Source organism: Vulpes lagopus, chromosome 7 (genome assembly GCF_018345385.1).
Source record: "Vulpes lagopus strain Blue_001 chromosome 7, ASM1834538v1, whole genome shotgun sequence".
In the NCBI taxonomy this organism is placed as follows: Eukaryota; Metazoa; Chordata; class Mammalia; order Carnivora; family Canidae; genus Vulpes; species Vulpes lagopus.
Window position 1 is genome coordinate 95964869 of NC_054830.1, and position 17048 is coordinate 95981916.

Below are 17048 nucleotides of genomic sequence, written 5' to 3' on the forward strand. Positions count from 1 at the left end.
ATGTGGACTTTCCATGAATAAAACAGATTGATGAGCCATTTTATAGCATCGCAAGCTGTATTATAAATACATCACCCTTTTCAGTAATTTAACGTGAGGAACAGCCTAATGAGCTCCCAGCCATGATCAGCCAGAGAGCTGGGAGTTCTGTTTAGCTTCTAGCACAAGTGACTGGTGGAGGGTAAGAAACCCAAACCCTGTAATGTTTTCCTCATTCAGGGAGAAAACCTTTGCAATGTGAATCATTTGAAACAACAGTAAAGTCAAGTGTCATTTAGAATTGGTCAGAGTAATAAAGTAAAATATACAAAATATACATTTTGCTTGCAACTGAAAACGTAAGACAATTCACTTTTTAAGTTGGTTGTTTTTCTTCTTTTACTGATTGAAGTCATAAGCCAATTGGATCAGCAGATTATCATTTTGAAACATACATGATCTAATATATACCTGAGAGAGAAACAGGTAGATATTTGTTACAACATGGTTGTAACATGGTTAACAACAACATGATGGTCTCTGTTGAAAGTATAGCCTAAGATTGATTCTATATTTCGGCTTTGTTTTTTGCACAGCTTATAACACTTTGCCTTTAGTATCTAAATAACCCTTATGGGCACCCCGGGTGGCTCAGCGGTTTAGTGCCGCCTTCAGCCTAGGGTGTGATCCTGGAGACCTGGGATCGAGTCCCACATCAGGCTCCCTGCATGGAGCCTGCTTCTCCCTCTTCCTGTGTCTCTGCCTCTCTGTCTCTGTCTCTCTTTCTCTCTCTGTGTATGTCTCTCATGAATAAATAAAATCTTTAAAAATAAATAAGTACATAACCCTTATAATACACTTGTGGAATAGGATGAGTGAGTGACGTCTGAGGGTAAACAATTATTTTCCTCTTTCTGGTGAGGAAATGGAGGCATATGAAGATACTGTTTTCAAAGAATTATCTGTATAGAAGAACAAAATAGAATAAACGCATTATTAAATATATATTGTTTATTAGATACAATGGATATCAACATTTAGAGGACTTATACAAACATCCCTTTTGGACCTTAAATTTCCTAACCCCTTGGGAGAGAGACTACACTCAGCTTTGCTAAAGACACAATTTTGTGAACAAGTTTTTGCTCCCTAGAGGCTGCAATATATATTTTGAACTGGAAGGTTCTAGAGGATATTTCACTTTTCTGAGTGTAGTTGACTAAATCATGCTACATAATATTACCCTTATCAAATACCCAGTTGAAACTATTTTACACTATATTTTACACTTTGGCCTCAAGTGGCATTGCCTACAAATATAAATAGGTGAGTAATTAGCCTATTATAAAATTTTTTAAAATATTTTTTTCAAATATAATTTTCCTTGTGAAAGCAGCTAGGCAGTTTGGCAGACTCTTATTTCTACTGTAAATGTAAAGTACCTTGAGTGTACAAGGAAGGGAGGAATGAAGAACTGAAAAGACTTTAATTAGTCTTTACAGAATAGGCAAAAGCAGAGTATTTTACCGCTGAGACATAAACACATCAGCGATGGCCTAATTCATCAGGCTCCATCCTGTCTATAGTCAGATACAATGCATCTTCGATTTTAAAAAAATAATAATTTAAATGGAATGGGCCCATTTATACCCTCTGTTCCTTATTAAAAATGGTTGACAACTAAAATTCCATTTTAAAATATACCTGTGGACAGTCAATATTGTTTCGAATTTTAAAGAGTTCCTGTGTCTTGTGAATGGCAATGTGCACTTAATATTCTGTATTCAGCACAAGGTACTTTTGAAACCAGCTGTGCATTCATCTCCATTTTGCATTTACCTCTACTCTTTACCATCCTCCCCTATACATCTGTGGTTGTGTGTGGACTGCGGGTCTAAACTAATCATGTTGAATGAACTACTGTAGTCCTCAGTTTCTCCATTTCTAAAATTGGTCTAGAATTTAATGCTCTGTAAGGGAGTATTTGGAAGAATATTGCAGAATGAATTGATAAGGTCTCTGTGTCTCCATAGAAGTCAGTATTGACATTTAGTTCTATTCTTTGGGGAGTCCTAGAAGTATACACCTGGGTGAATAATCTTGGCATTTTAGGGTGGTCTAAACCAACGCTTGTGGCCATATTGCTTATGATTCTATAGCATTAGACTCTCAAATAAGTTTATGATAGTGCATTATCTGAAGGGAAAATTTTGGCTAATTCATCATTTAAATATCAGAAATAATATCCAATCTCTTTCTCTTACAGATTTTGCTACCTGAACATAGAATCATAGATTTTAAGCTTAAATGTAAAAATAGGGGCATACAGAAGTAGCTTTCCAAACATGTAGTCATTGATTTCTTACTGAAAAATCCCTGAAAGAAAATAAAAGGGAGGCAGGCAGAATGTGTTCCTTCCTTCCTCTGTCTGTCCAGCTTTCTCTAATTTGTGTCAGTGCTCCTAGTTTTCTTGAGTCAGTGATACTTTTCATAAGAAAATCATTAGCCTTATGGAAAGAAAAAAAAAGGATGTGTCACTGATAGACTCAGTCTCCATTCTCTCATTTGGTTTATGAGAGTTTGAGAAAGCACTCTTCCATGTCTTCTCTTCTTCACAGGGACTCTGGGCAAGTCTTGTTCAAAACTAATGGTTCCTAAAGAATTGCTCAGCTGCAGACCACTAGCCTCTCAAAACATCGCTGGTTCAGGGGCATAGCACATGCTGCTTTTCTGCTCTAAGACTTGATGGTTATGTGCAGAAGACCATTAGCTCATTTGATGCTGTCAGTCCTGGAACACCTTTAGAAGTTCTATGGTGGGCTCATTCTTTCTTTCATTGGAAGTGCAAACGTATAGTTATTTGTAGAGCTCATCATTTAACACTACAGTAGTGTGCAAAGCCTGGGATGAATTTATGCGTATATACATGCACTTATATGAAAGGTATGCCTCTGTGTTTTCATCTTTTGTCACAATGTCTAAGGGAATTAAGTAGCTATATATTTTTTGGTGTTTTAACCCAAAGTGATCAACTTAAACTACATTGTAATGTAGATAGAGTACCTTGTAAAGTGTTAACCGCGTTTATGTGCCTGGTCACCTTTGGAGGGCATAATTCTGTTGGAAAACTATTCCTAATGAATTGCAAACAGAGATCAGTTAGGTAAGTTGTGTTAATTATGTCATTTGCGAGATTGCCTAATGTGGAATTGGTCAAGAGACTAGAAACTGCTTGTCAAATGTTTCCCTTAACTAATGTGATATTTTGTGGTGGTTTGCAAATGACACAATTCACATAACTTATTTGATGGAACTTCATTAACTACCCCTTAGTTTGCCTTAGCAAAACTACATTATTAAAAATGCCATGATAGATTCTGTCCTCATTACTTTGCTTTTAGCCCAAGGAATAGTGTTTGCTTTGTGACACTTATCCCTCATCCTTAGTCTTTGAGGAAACCGAGGCAGTTCCATGTTCAGAGTCATGTTTCTGATGTGCTTTCCAGCTTTACACGCATCTAATCTGGTTTTGGCTAATAGAACCTGGATGGGTATGTACTCATCACTGCTATCATGTGAAGCACCTTTCACCAGGAGTTCTTATTTAGCCATCATTTGGCTATCTGTCATCTTCCTCAGTTTAAGGTCCTGATGTTCTACTAATGACTTTTTTTGTTTTTAATTTTGAAAGACAGCGAGAGCAAGTAGGGGGAGGGGCAGAGGACAAGAGAGAATCTCAAGCGTACTCCATACTGAGCATAGAGCTGGATGTGGGGCTTGATTTCATGACCCTGAGATCATGACCTGAGCTGAAATCAGGAGTTAGATGCTTAACTGACTGAGCCACCCAGGTGCCCCTACTCTATTGTCTTAAATAGAAAACTTTCTATCTTTGAATCACAGTTTCAGGGGGAAAAAAAAGCCAAATGCATAGCAGTAGTATTTATGACAGTCTGTCATAGTGGAATGATTTGCACTGTTGTCACGTCTGCCCTATGTAGGAAGTCTTTGCATTACAAGCATAATGTTTATCTCTTCAATAAATAACTTCTGTCCCATATTGTCTGTTAGTGATTGCTGAGACATTTAAAGACCGTCTTTTTTTGAATGCATTGGTGACTCTCTATAATCTTGTCTTTCAAAGGGAGCAGTACTAAGGACACTCTATAGTGACTGCCTCCTAGTATTTAATTTCTACCATTTAATTTTATTCATTGGTAGGAATGAATTCATTAATAGTGCATAAACTCTTTAATAGATTGAGAAATGGTTGAATAGGTAGGAAATATAGTCCATAGCTATGGAGTAGCACCAGCTGACTCTAAAGTGAGTTTGAGTAAGATATCGGTCTAAATGTCTAGAATACCTTAGGTCTGCCTAAGAAGATCAGATTTAAAGTTTGCTTTTCTGATGAGCAGTATTTGACTCACTAAAATGATAGGAATTTACAGATTGTTGGACCTCTTATATTTTAACTGAAAATCAACTTTGTTAAAGGCCTCTTTATCCTTTAACCTTATGACTTCCCTTTCTCTCTCACTATCAAAAATTTCATCGTGGTTGCACTTGGATCAGACCTCTACCTAAAGTTATTGTCATCTTAGATTATTCCCAGAAGCATCACCCCAAGGGAAAAATTCTTGTGTAATAGAACAGCCTAATCTACATCCTATACATTGACTCCTCATCATCTCCACTCTTGCTCTCCTTTGACCTTCTTTCCCTTAGGGACACAGCAGATGAGGCCTGCTTCTGTCAAAGTCTGTCTCTAAGGATTTTAGTTTTCCTGTGGTCTCTCGTTTTCTTCCCACCTCTACCAGCCCCCACCCATACCACACACAGTCCGCTCACTCTCTGTGTAGACTTGGCAGCAGATTCCACCCCAGTCCTTGTTATGTAACCTACCACCTACCCCTTTTTGGCAAGGGACACAAGACTCAACAAGTTGTAACAAAGAGTGGAGTTAATTGGAACATGTGCTGGGCTCAAGTCTGCAACAAAAAAGGGCTGATAGACATCAGGAAAATACAACCATATGTAGGTGTTTGCTTGAGAATATATGTATACATGGGAAATGTCATCTACAACCAGGTGCATTTAAATAAAATCAACTACCTTTCTCCTCCTCTTCTTCCGACTCATCCCCCTTCACCTCACCACATGTAATACTTGTAACTTGCTCTCTCATGCCTGCTCATGGGTGGGCATGGCTGCTGAAACTGACACATGAAAGAGAACTGTCTGAGACTTCTGAGGAAGAACCTTATGTTATTTAAGCCTGGGACTCAGCTATGGATCACATCCCCTGGACCTCCTGTCTGTTCCCAATTGTTGCAATATGGCCCATACTTTTTGTTGATCTCTATCCCTATTTTTTAATCCACTCTAGAACTTTAGGATATATTTTACATAACCCCTAATTTTTATATTTAGATATAATTTACATAAAGTAAAACACAGATTTTAAGTGTAGTATAATGAGTTGTGACACATAGATACCCATGTTAAACTGTCACCCCAATCAAAATCCATACTTTATTCTCCCCATAATGCTTCTTCATGTTCCTTTCTAGGCAGTCCTTTCTGTTCCTTCCCCTTAGAAATAATCATTATTTTTATTTCTGTCCTAATAGATTAATTTTGCCTGTTCCAGAACTTCATATACATTGGATCATACAGTTGGTATTATGTTGTATCTAGCTTTTTGTTGTTGTTGTTGTTGTTGTTCAGTGCACTGTTTTGAGAATTTATCCATATTGATGTGTTTATCAATAGTTTGTTTCTTTTTTTATTATTATTTTAATAGTTTGTTTCTTATGACTGAGTAATATTCTACTGTAACAACATCCATTACAAAGGAATATTTGGACATATTTTTTGAGTTGTTTCTATATAATGGGAATATACTAACATCACCGTTACTCTTGAATTTGGCAAATACTTTGCTGTCGTTATATGACTGTTAAAATTAGAAGGACTTTCCATTGCTCTGCTACCTGTACATCCAAAGCTGCTGAATTCCCTAGCATCTCAAAGTCTCAGGCTTCTGAGTATCTTGGTCCACACCCCTGCTCTTTAGAGGGAATAGCAACCTGTGTGCTGAAGTGGTTGAGAGACAACAGAGGCAGGACACTGGACGTTCTCCGTGTCTTGGAACTCTAGGCATCCACACTTTTCTTGTTAACACCTTCATGCTTTTAGAAGGCAGAGGTATTCTTTGTACATATAGAGATTCTTGAAATATTCTGAGAGCATCTTCAGAACTCTTAGAAATGGCCTGAAAGGGGAACTTTGTCCTTAAGATGCTCTGAAAGTGTATTTTAAATTGGATGTCTGTCCTCACTTTTCCTATTTAGGTTTTGAGGGACTGAGAAGCCCCAGAGTCATTCTGGACTTGACTTATCATCTGAGAAATACATGTAGCCCCACTGGCCTGGATATTTTCAGGATAAAAAAAGTGCTGGTTGATTAGGGTTAATAGTAGCTACTCTTCATTAAGCTACTTAATTGTTACAGGTGATGGGCTAAGACTCTGTGGACGTTATCTCAAATATAATCTAACATCCTATTCATGTAAGTACTTTTATTATTCCTACTTGATATCTGAGGAAACTAAGCCTTGAATAACTTATCCATGGTTACACAGCCAATAAGTAATAGGACAAGGATATGATTCCAAATATGACGTCCAGTTTCTCAAACACTGTACCCTAATGTCGTCCCACAGAGCCTTTTTGGACATTTTCTTCTAAGTAATAAATAGGTAATGGGTAATATAGATGTATTTAGCAATTGACATTTTAATATAATTGTTAAACTATTCAGTATAATGGAAAGTCTGAACCTTGCATCTAAGAGTCTCAGAACATGTGAAAAATAACAAAATAGTAACATTTTGTGAAGAATGGAAGTAGTAAGGACTGTTGTACACATTTTTAAGGTGAAGATTTGAGACAAGATTCCTTGAGTTTCCCATAGTAGGCCAGTACCACAAGAAACCTAGACTGTCCCCTCATGCTTCTTATCCTACTCTTTCAAATTATTTTCTCTTATCCAAGCAAAGGTTTAAAGAACAATAATTATTATCTTTTTAATTTAAATGTGATTCATAGACAGGGACTAGAGACATTTTTTGTATATGTTTATGAGTTTACCCAAGAGAATATTTTGACAGCAGTCCATGAATTCTTTTACATAGATGAATTCAGCATCCTTGTTATGGCTTCAATTGGCAGTGTTTAAGATTTCTTTTTTAATACACAGAATGTTGAGGAGTTAGGTGCTAGTTTACAAAGAAGTCTGCTTCTAGGACGGGTTCTACTTTCCTTCAAACTTTTAAGAGGAAAAGAGAAAGCAAAATAAAATGAATAAATCAACACTAGCCAAAGGAAAAGAAAGAGGAAAGAGCAAACGAAAAGACCTGTTAGAAGGAGCAGACACCTTCTGTTTGGGAAGTTTATTCCATCCTTGATAGTCCCTGGTTTTGCTGTATAATGTTAGTAGGTACCATTTATTTACTGTCTCTTTTTCCGTTTTTCCCTCAGTACTCTTAGGCTGATACTTAATGTTAACTGTCTTATGCCACTAATTATACATTTACTTTCATGTTTGTTATTATTAGTTTAAAGGATAAATTGTGATTTTCTTTTTCTTTAATTGTGATTTTTCCATAAACACAAGGCACTGGCTTAAAAAAAAGGATTGCTTTAAAGAATTTGAGATTATTCAGAATCTCAATGACTATAAATGATTTATCATATCTAGACTGCATTTGGAGTCTATTCCTTTTTTTCTATTAATAGCTATAATGATTACATAGTGAGAGGAATTTTCAGCTTTAAGTTTTGTTGCCTGTGAAAGTTTATTTCAGCTCTTGGTACTATCTGAATGAGAATCTTTGTTAAAAATAATCTTACAAACAAAATATATTTAAGGTACTTGGAACCTTAACCTTGAATAATTTAGTTCAACCTCCTCATTTCTTTGTTCGTGTTATAATGACTTGAGGAGCTACTTAAGGTTATTTCAGAAATCTAGATTCTCTTACTTCTGCCATTGACTCTGTTGATAAGTTGGGAATGAAATATCTCTCTGGAATATCTTTTGGTTTTATGCGTGTAGGAAACTTTGATGTCATTATGGAAAGGCAGACTAGAAATAAAACGTATTTCAAAGACTTTGATATAGGTTACCATTTGTTAATTGTGAGTCTTTGCTCTGACATCTCTAAAGGTTACTAGAAAGTTCTTCTAAGGTTCTCTTGGAGTATTTTTTCAGACTTTAGGTGTATTCCTACCCATAAATATTTCTGGAAGTTAAGGGAACTCAAGTTTTTAAAAACTGGCTACTTATTATTATTGAGGAAAATCTGCTAAAGAGACCTGATGATTTCCTAGACATAAAATATTTAGTCTTTTTTTTTTTTAAGATTTTATTTATTTATTCATGAGAGACAGGGAGAGACAGGCAGAGACACAAACAGAGGGAGAAGCAGGCTTCATGCAGGGAGCCTGATGTGGGAATCGATCCCGGGACTCTGGAATCACTCCCTGAGCCAAAGGCAGATGTTCAACTGCTGAGCCACCTAGGCATCCCTAAAATATTTAATCTTAAGCCATCCTAGGGGAGATGAATTTGGAGGCAGGAAAAGAGCCATGTGCTTGTCCCATTCACCCCAGAGGAGGCTAGGAATGGGGACTGAATACCTGCTATCCTTGTAAATACCAAGAAGAATAAGTTGTGATTGCTGCTTTTAACATGCTTAGAATGTTAGATCTCCATATTTTTTCATGCATGTAAAGATAGGTAAAGCTAAGAATTCTCTAAGTGAAAAATAGGAGGGATCTTAGATGATGCTACCAGACACTGTAAGTAGAATAATTAGGATTGGATCTTTGGTGGAGACAGGTATATATGGATATTTCTTCAGTTTCCATAGATGATTAAAATATACAGCCAGAGTTGAAAACCACTGGTTCTAGACTAACTTTTTTTATTTGCATATGAGGTCATTGAGATTCACAGAAGATAAAATTATTCTAGGAGATTAGCTATTTGAGATCTGGTATTGGAATTCAGGTCTCCCAGGTTTGGATAGACCTGAATTTTCTCACCACTCCATATGTGTTAATCCCATGTTAATCCCAGCTCCCTGTCTTGAAAAGATAGTCCTGTGATCTCTATTCATTTGTGTAGTTCTTTTTCAACTTTGGTAATAATGGCTCAATTTAGTGAACACTTATTTAGTTCAGGTGTTGTGCCAAGAGTTTTATAGGAATTGCTTCCTTAACTAGGAAATATTAATATTCTTATTAATGAGGAAACAGGCCCAGAGAGATTGAGTAACTTGCCTACACTTTTAGAGCAAGAATAAGTGGGAGCACTGGGATTGGAGCCTGGCAGCTTGATTCCAGATTCATGGTTCCTGAACTACTTAGGTGTACTTTTCCCTAGAAGGGTTTGATTCTTACTTTTCATTCCAAAACAAAAGTTTTGTGTAGATAGTTTAAACCATGGGAACTTTAGATCACATTTTGAAAGCCAAAATTAAGAAAACAAAAAAACATGGCCTTAGACACTCACTATTCTCTTTCCCTGTTTCTTGAATCCCAAGAGAGCACGGGTTATTAGTGATGACAGTCTTTCTGTTGCCAAACAGACACTTGGCAACTGATGGTAGATTTGCCTCAAAGATTTTTGTGTCTACAGAAGTAAAAGAAAAAAAATGAGGTGGATGCTGTGGGAGGAGTGGATTGGTCATTGGTCTTATAGAATGGTTTGTATTGTCTTATGACTGAGGAAATAAGGAAAGCTATGCAGTAAAGAGGAATATATTAAAGTATGCACTCTACCTTCCAAAGAAGAGTTCACGTGTGGGTGGCAATATTTAGCAGTGTCATGTGAAAGAACCTTGGAGGTTTCTTAGGCTAGAATCAGAAGCCACTGTGGCATTGCCTAAAACAGCACTTCTAAATCAGCATGCTTTTCAGACTTGTTGAATGTTACAGGGTTTTTTTTTTTTTTCCTGTTCAATTAAAAAAATTCTTTATGCACACATTTTTAAAGTTTCAAAGTAAAAAACCAAAACTTGTATTAGAATAATTTCAAGTTGAAGGTAGGGAAGTGCAAAGAGCAGGTTGGCAAGGTAATATTTTAGTAACATGTAAGATAAGTGTTTTAGAATTATGGTTACTGTTTATTTTGGCTTATGAACTGTAATGGTAAGTCTTAACTATGATGAGGAGGTAGAAATAAGATTATAAATGTTGCTTAGTAACTTGCTACATTGGGTGTTTACTTATTGTGGAGAACAAATCTTTAACCAGTAAGTTGGTAGATATTAGTTGGTGACTTTTAAATTTTAACAGCAAACAGGAAAATGGCCCTTCTGTTAAATAACACCACCCCAAGTAGATTCCTATTATTTCTTGGCTTGTTCCAGAAAAGGATTTCAGACAGTTCTGTTTGTATATGCATTACTTCATTTAATCTTTATACCTCCATTGGAGTGCAGCATTTATTTGGACTAGAATTACTGTATAATAGAAATTTTAGAGATATCAGCTAGAGACCCACTGATTTCAGGCACTTATACGATAATAGGCATCTTTAGTACAATAAATTATTCAACCTGCATCTTAATACTTTTTTAATACAGAAATTTTTAGTGATGAGAGACTGTTTGGTAATTAGACTAAAAAAACAGGAAATTAAATAAAGGCAACAGATTGGGATAAACAGTTTCATGATAGTAATAACAGTTCACTTTAGATTATCTAGGAAGTGCCTTAGCAAGTTTACTTAGTATGGATTTTAAAGTTTTCCTTTGTGGGAAGGGTAACAATTTTATAAAGGAGAGGAGTTTTCACACCCATGTGACCAGTACCTTTCTTCCACAATTTAAGATCTTCTTGAAAGCTTTATTTTAATCTTCTCACTGATGTTTTTGAATGATTTGCAATCTGAAGTATTTAGAAAAAATAATCAAATACTGTACATAGTACAATTGAGTATATGTATTTGTATTATAATAGGAAAGTTTAAAAAGTAAACAGTGAACTTGTTAGGGAATTCATATTTATGGTAAATTGATTTCTATAGTATAGACCAAAGCCTTCATTCTTTGTCCTTTTCCAGTAGTTACTTTATCCGCCAATCCTCGTGTTTCTCCATGAGCCTTTATAGGTCTTATTCTGAGCTTCTAATTTCCTGTACTGACATCCTGGTACATCTGTAAATGCTCACAATGATAATATCTTAACTTTTAGAACCGCAAACTATGGCTCGAGTTCTAAGTCCTAAAGAAATAGGATGATAGTGCTGGTTTCATTGTCAGCATGAAGCTCCTGAAATTCAGAGGCTTGTTATCTCATAACCATGAGGGATGTATCCAGGTCTTGATTCCATGTGTTCAGATGCCCAGTTTGGGCTCTTCATCAGCTAGAAGGTTATACTGTAAGCTAAAGTTCACATATTTGATGCCTTCCATTGGGATCTTCTTGAAGGCCTACAGGGTTATTAAAATCTTTTAGAATACACCCATAAGGTTCATGATTCACAGCAAGCTAGCCCTCGCCGTTTCTTGCATATATACTTGGGTGTTTTCTACAAGTTTGCTCATCTTAATAGAATGACCTCTTAATAGGGTTGTATAATTTGAAATGTTAAACACATAATAAGAACAGGGAATTCTCTGCTTTCTGAGGAAACTATTAACCTGTAAATGAAAATTTAGTTGAAAATTAGTAGTTAATAATTGCCATTTTCTAACATGAAAGGGTTCTGTCCCGCATGTGTTTTGTTAAACATTGTGAAGGTCTCAAAATCAGATGAACTCTCAGGTATCTCAGGTATCTGTATATAGATAGTCTGGATGGAAAATGTGTTGGAAATTATGGTTGTAGCTTGGGGGTGCCAGTGAAGAGGGAAAGAGAAGGAAAAGAAGATTCATCTATCTTTGAATATTTGGTTTACTGATTCATTCTAACATAACCACTTCATTTATTTTACATGCAGCCATTGCTGTTGGATTGTGTAGTCTGTGTTGATTTAGCATTCTTCTTTTGGTTAATTTTCTTAACCGGTAATGTAGTTTGGCAAGATTAAGGACAGAAGTGTATCAGATACTTCATTGGCCTCTAGTTTTTATGAAGATCTTTATATTGCTACATTTAATTTATAATCATTAGAAGCTGTATAGTGGAAATGAGTTCATATACCTATAAAAATAAAAATTGGCCTTTAAAAGTAAAAGAAAACTCAAACTGTCACTACCAGGAGCAAAATGTAATCCAACTTTGGAGTTTTTTTTCCCTTTGCCTTTTAACTGTGATGCCATAAGGTTTGTTTTTGTTGTCGGAAGGAAATAGAAAGTCTTGTTACAGAATTAAATAAACCCTAACAGATAAAGATAATAAAGAGAGAATAAATAGCATTCAGCAGTGGTGCACTGAGGGTGTAATTACTTCTTACAACTTAAAATCATTATTGAAATATGTGCTAGACCTATGCCTACAAAAGTTAAATAGACCAGACAGTAAGCTTTTGTTCTTTTCTAGATGTTGGTAATTAGTAAGCTAATACCAAAATTTAGTATTAGAATAAAATGGCCATGACTTGCTCACATACTTAATGGAGGCCAATGATAGCATTTCCATGAATCTGAATTCTTATCATTTCTGTTAGACTAAAATTTGTTTTGTTTTGTTTATTGTTTTTTTAAAAGATTTTATTTATTTATTCATGAGAGAGAAAGAGAGGGGCAGAGACACAACACAGGCAGAGGGAGAAGCAGGCTCCATGCAGGGAGCCTGGTGTGGGACTCGATACTGGGTCTCCAGGATCACTCCCTGGGTCAAAGGCAGGCCCTAAACTCCTGAGCCACCCAGGCGTCCCTAAAAATTTTTTTTGATGAAATGTTTTCTGAAGTGTCATCACAGAGTCCTTTATTAACTTCTGTTTTTATAAAAATAAATATGTTTTTTTCTTTTCATAACCTCAAAAGTTTTTAAGTCAGCACTGAGGAAAAGTTTCAGGAAAAATAGCTTGTTACACATGACATCCTTTATACTTTTTTCTCTTTATGGGAGTTCCTTAAACCTCACATTTTCTAAATATCTTACACAGATCAATAATAAATGAATCATCACCCTGAAGTTATATTGCTATCCTAGGCATGATTAATGTCTAATTATTATCTTTAACTTTTGAAATTTATATTATCATTGTGTTTAGGTACTAGATTTCCTGCCAAGAATCATAAATCCTATCCAGTGGTCTTAGTTGAGGCAATTTTTGTGGGCATTTAGAAATAGACTGGATTGTATTTATTTAAAATAAATGGAAAAGGAAACATTAAAAAATTATACTATCCCATTCCCTTCAGAGTTTATTATTGTCTGTTCGGCATATTTTAATAGATGAAAAAAGTGAATTTTGTTTTTTTAAGGGCATCTTTTTCTTGGAATACACTTTTGTGAGTGGAATATGGCACAATGCATAACAATGTGTGCTATATATAGAAGTTTAAAGGTAATTAGAGACACAGGCCACTTAAGGAGTGCAGCTAAGAATCTGAATCTGAAGAATCATGTTTTGGAAAGGTCCATGTATTTTTAAGACTTTGGGGTGCTTAGTGTATTAATATGTCTTATGTCTTAAACATTCTTATTGCTGGCATGGTGGTGAGAATAACTTACTTTTATTTTATCTTATTTAACTTACTTTTTTAAAATAGAAAGTTATTCAGTTCATTTCTTAGAAGTTTTCTGTTTTATTCAATAACTAGTACAGCTAGATCTGCTTTGAGTCTTCAGAAGCACTGTTGATGAATTTTATTTAACTGGATTTAGAAATAAACTTGATAATGAAAAGTTTGCATGTGTGTGTATTTTTAACATTTTTGTCCACATACACTTGGTTTCATTTGAGATAGGAAATGGAAATAACAAGACACTCTTAGAAAATCTTGTTTCTGTAGACAGCTCAACCTTGCCAGAAACCACGAGGCAGTGGAAATATCACGAGAAAGCTTGTTCCTACAAGACTCCCAGACTGATTACCAGACCAAAGAAATTCCCAGAAATTTAGCTTGAAGCAATCATTTAAAATTTGGGAGGTGGATTCAATCTTGCTTAGAGTCACCACTGCTAATTATAGTTGCTTTAATGTCCCAGTAATTTTGTTATCAGCCACACCTCAGTATAAAAATCAAAGCAAGAAAAAAAAATCAGTCTCTGATTTTTGTGTTTCCTCCAAAGTATATTCTTGCTGGGTACTTAAGATTTATGTATTTGACTGGATTTATGTATTTGTAAATTATACTACAGTATTCTTAACATTTGAATTTATGTACTTTTTTTTCCTTGCCTGATACTTATTGTTCACCTTTGATGCAGCAGATGGCTGTTTCCTTTTTTCTTTTAATCTTATTCCATTGGTATATTTAAATTTTCTAGTAGCTAGTAAGCTCTCCTTAAATAGGTGAGACCTGTTCCACTCTGCAGGTGTGTTAAACACTTAGCTGTGATTACATGTCTTTGAAATACATGGGGCTGATGCATTTTTAAGCTATTATTTATATAAGCTACTAATATAATTTTGGGGGCAGCCACAGAAATTTAGTTATGACTGTGAACACTTGGAATTAGTGTGATAAATAGCAGGTTTATTAACTGTTGCAATTTAAATCACACCTTGGGTTATTTGGGGGGACTAGAGCCATCCATTTGATGCAGGCAGGTCTTCCCTAGTGGAGGCTTGCCCCAGCATGTTCTGTATAGATGGCTTTGATGTCAGATGACATCACAACTTGTTTACACTCTATGAGAACTTGTCGAATCTCTCACAACATCTCATATGACTCCAATCTCACTTTAGGTCTGAATCCATGGATACTAAGGAGAATTTATGGCCCTTTTAAAGTTTGCTTGTCCATCGGGCACCTCAAGAAGCCTTTTCTTTTGCATCATTTTCCATATGAGTTCCTATATAGGGCTTCATATTGAGTAATTCTGAACACAAAATTAATTCTGTAGCCTTCATGTGCCTAATGAAAGCCATAAGGATATGATTTTAAAAATGAAGAAACAAATTTGCCCCTACATAGACAGCAAGAAGAAAATAATCAGAGTAGTTGTCTTTGAACCACAACAGGATTTATTTTTAAGGTCCCCTAACCTGTTTTTCCCATTAGCTAGGAAAGCAGTGCTTGAGCTTTTTTTTTTTTAAATCATAGAATAATTATAGAACAAACGATTTAAAATTGTATCCAGATTTTACATCAACACTTTTTGTTTACTAAATAAGTAAGAGATGTGGCTTCAAATGACATCCTACCTGTTTGGCTTATTGTGAGGATGTGCTAAGTGAGATATAGAATTCCAGTAGCTTGGCTGAAGAAAGGAAAAAAGAAAAGGCAAAGTAACCCCAAAATTTATCACTTCCTTCAGATATTTTTGGGGGTATTCTTTGGGTTAGGAATCTGTTACTGTTTTCTGTATTCCTCTTTTAGCTCTGCTTCATGGTGTATAGATGTATATGTTAGACATGAGACAAAAGAAGGCTTTCTCTAAAAACATGCACCTTCCTGCACAATAAGCCACAGCTGGTCATTCTTTTTTTTTTTCTTTTTGTATTGTATTTTTTTCCTTGCAGCATTATGATTTTTTATGACCAATATGCCAATATGATTTCAAACTTTAATTTAGTGTTTGGGTGCGTTGACTCACATCTCCTAATGGTCTCCAAATTCTAATATTCTAAAATAGTCCAAGGAACATTCCTAGGATTATTTTGCCACTTTCTTTGTGCAAAATTTGAGTATCTTAAATTTAAATTGCTCCCAGTCTCTCAACATTAGAAAACAAACAAACAAAAGCCCTTTATAATCTATCTCCTTTCTTACTTGCTGGGAGTCCTTTTATTTCTTTTATTGCCTTCCACTTGGACCCCTTACTCCTTGTCATGTGTAGTGTAGGAAGTTTTGTTAGTGATATTTTAAATAAGCAATTTTTCTTTCTCCTGTGTATTGATGAAACCCATTTTAAAAAGTAGATAATGGGGATGCGTGGGTGGCTTAGTCCATTAAGCCTCTGCCTTCCACCCAGGTCTTGATCCCAGGGTCCTGCTTAGCAGGGGGTCTGCTTCTCCCTCTCCCTCTGCCCCTCCCCTCACTCATGCTCTTTCTCTCTTTCCCTCAAATAAATAAGTAAATAAATAAATAAAATCTTAAAAAAATAAAACTAGGTAATGACACTAAGGTACCATATCTAAAAAAGTTCTATTATTTATCTATTGAGTTTATTTTAGGATTTTGTCCAAAAATACATTTAGCTTGTTGGAGTCTCTAAGAGTTGGCTAAAAAAAAAATTCATGCAATAGAATTGTCCTTCCCATTTTGAAATACGTAACTTCAGAATATATCTTGTGCATACATGTAAAAATCTGCAGTATTAATTCAGACTGGCCTAATTACTAATTTTTTTCCTTCTCGGTAAAATTGTATATTCTTATAACATTCTAACATAAAGACTGTGCTTACTAAAATAGAAAAATACTTGCTGTTATCAAAGTACTCCAAGGTATTATAAAATAGTAAATACAGCTAGTTATAGCTTGTGGTACATTGGCTAATAAATTTTATGTGACAGACCAAGGGGAAAAAAAGACATAAAATTGTAAAGTAAATAAACAAAATTAATTAGTAACGTCCACAAATAAGGATGCTCGTGCAAGAGCATTGTTACCTACCAATGTTCAGAATAATTTCTGGATCAAGATGATTTATGATGATGTCTTTAAAGGAGCTCAGTTATCTTGTAACTGATACAGCATGGGATAAAATTAACCCCTTTTTAACCACAGTGAGAAAATTGAAGAGCATTGGCTTCATAGACTAAAATATCCAAGTAGACAAATTGCAGAAGTAGTGCAGCATTATACAAAAACAAGAGAAACTGCTACAAATAACTTCAGCTCTAGTGTTTATTAAACATTGATTAACATAAAAATATAGTTTCCATATGGGATATGCTATATAATTTATATAGAACAAAGGATATGCTATATGT

At 35.2% G+C, this 17048-nt stretch overlaps 1 protein-coding gene across 14 annotated transcripts in view; it reads left to right on the top strand.

Moving 5' to 3' along the window:
* BNC2 (basonuclin 2) overlaps positions 1–17048 on the top strand; it is a 443558-nt gene that overhangs the window by 223102 nt on the left and 203408 nt on the right. Inside the window, exon 1 of one of the 14 annotated variants that reach the window (XM_041761497.1) lies at positions 11373–11819. The exons of the other annotated variants lie outside the window; for them this stretch is intronic. Within the exon in view, the coding sequence (XP_041617431.1) occupies positions 11808–11819 (12 nt within the window). The 5' untranslated portion in view covers positions 11373–11807. Of the gene's footprint in view, positions 1–11372; positions 11820–17048 lie in introns of those variants that run through there. 14 annotated transcript variants of the gene reach the window in all.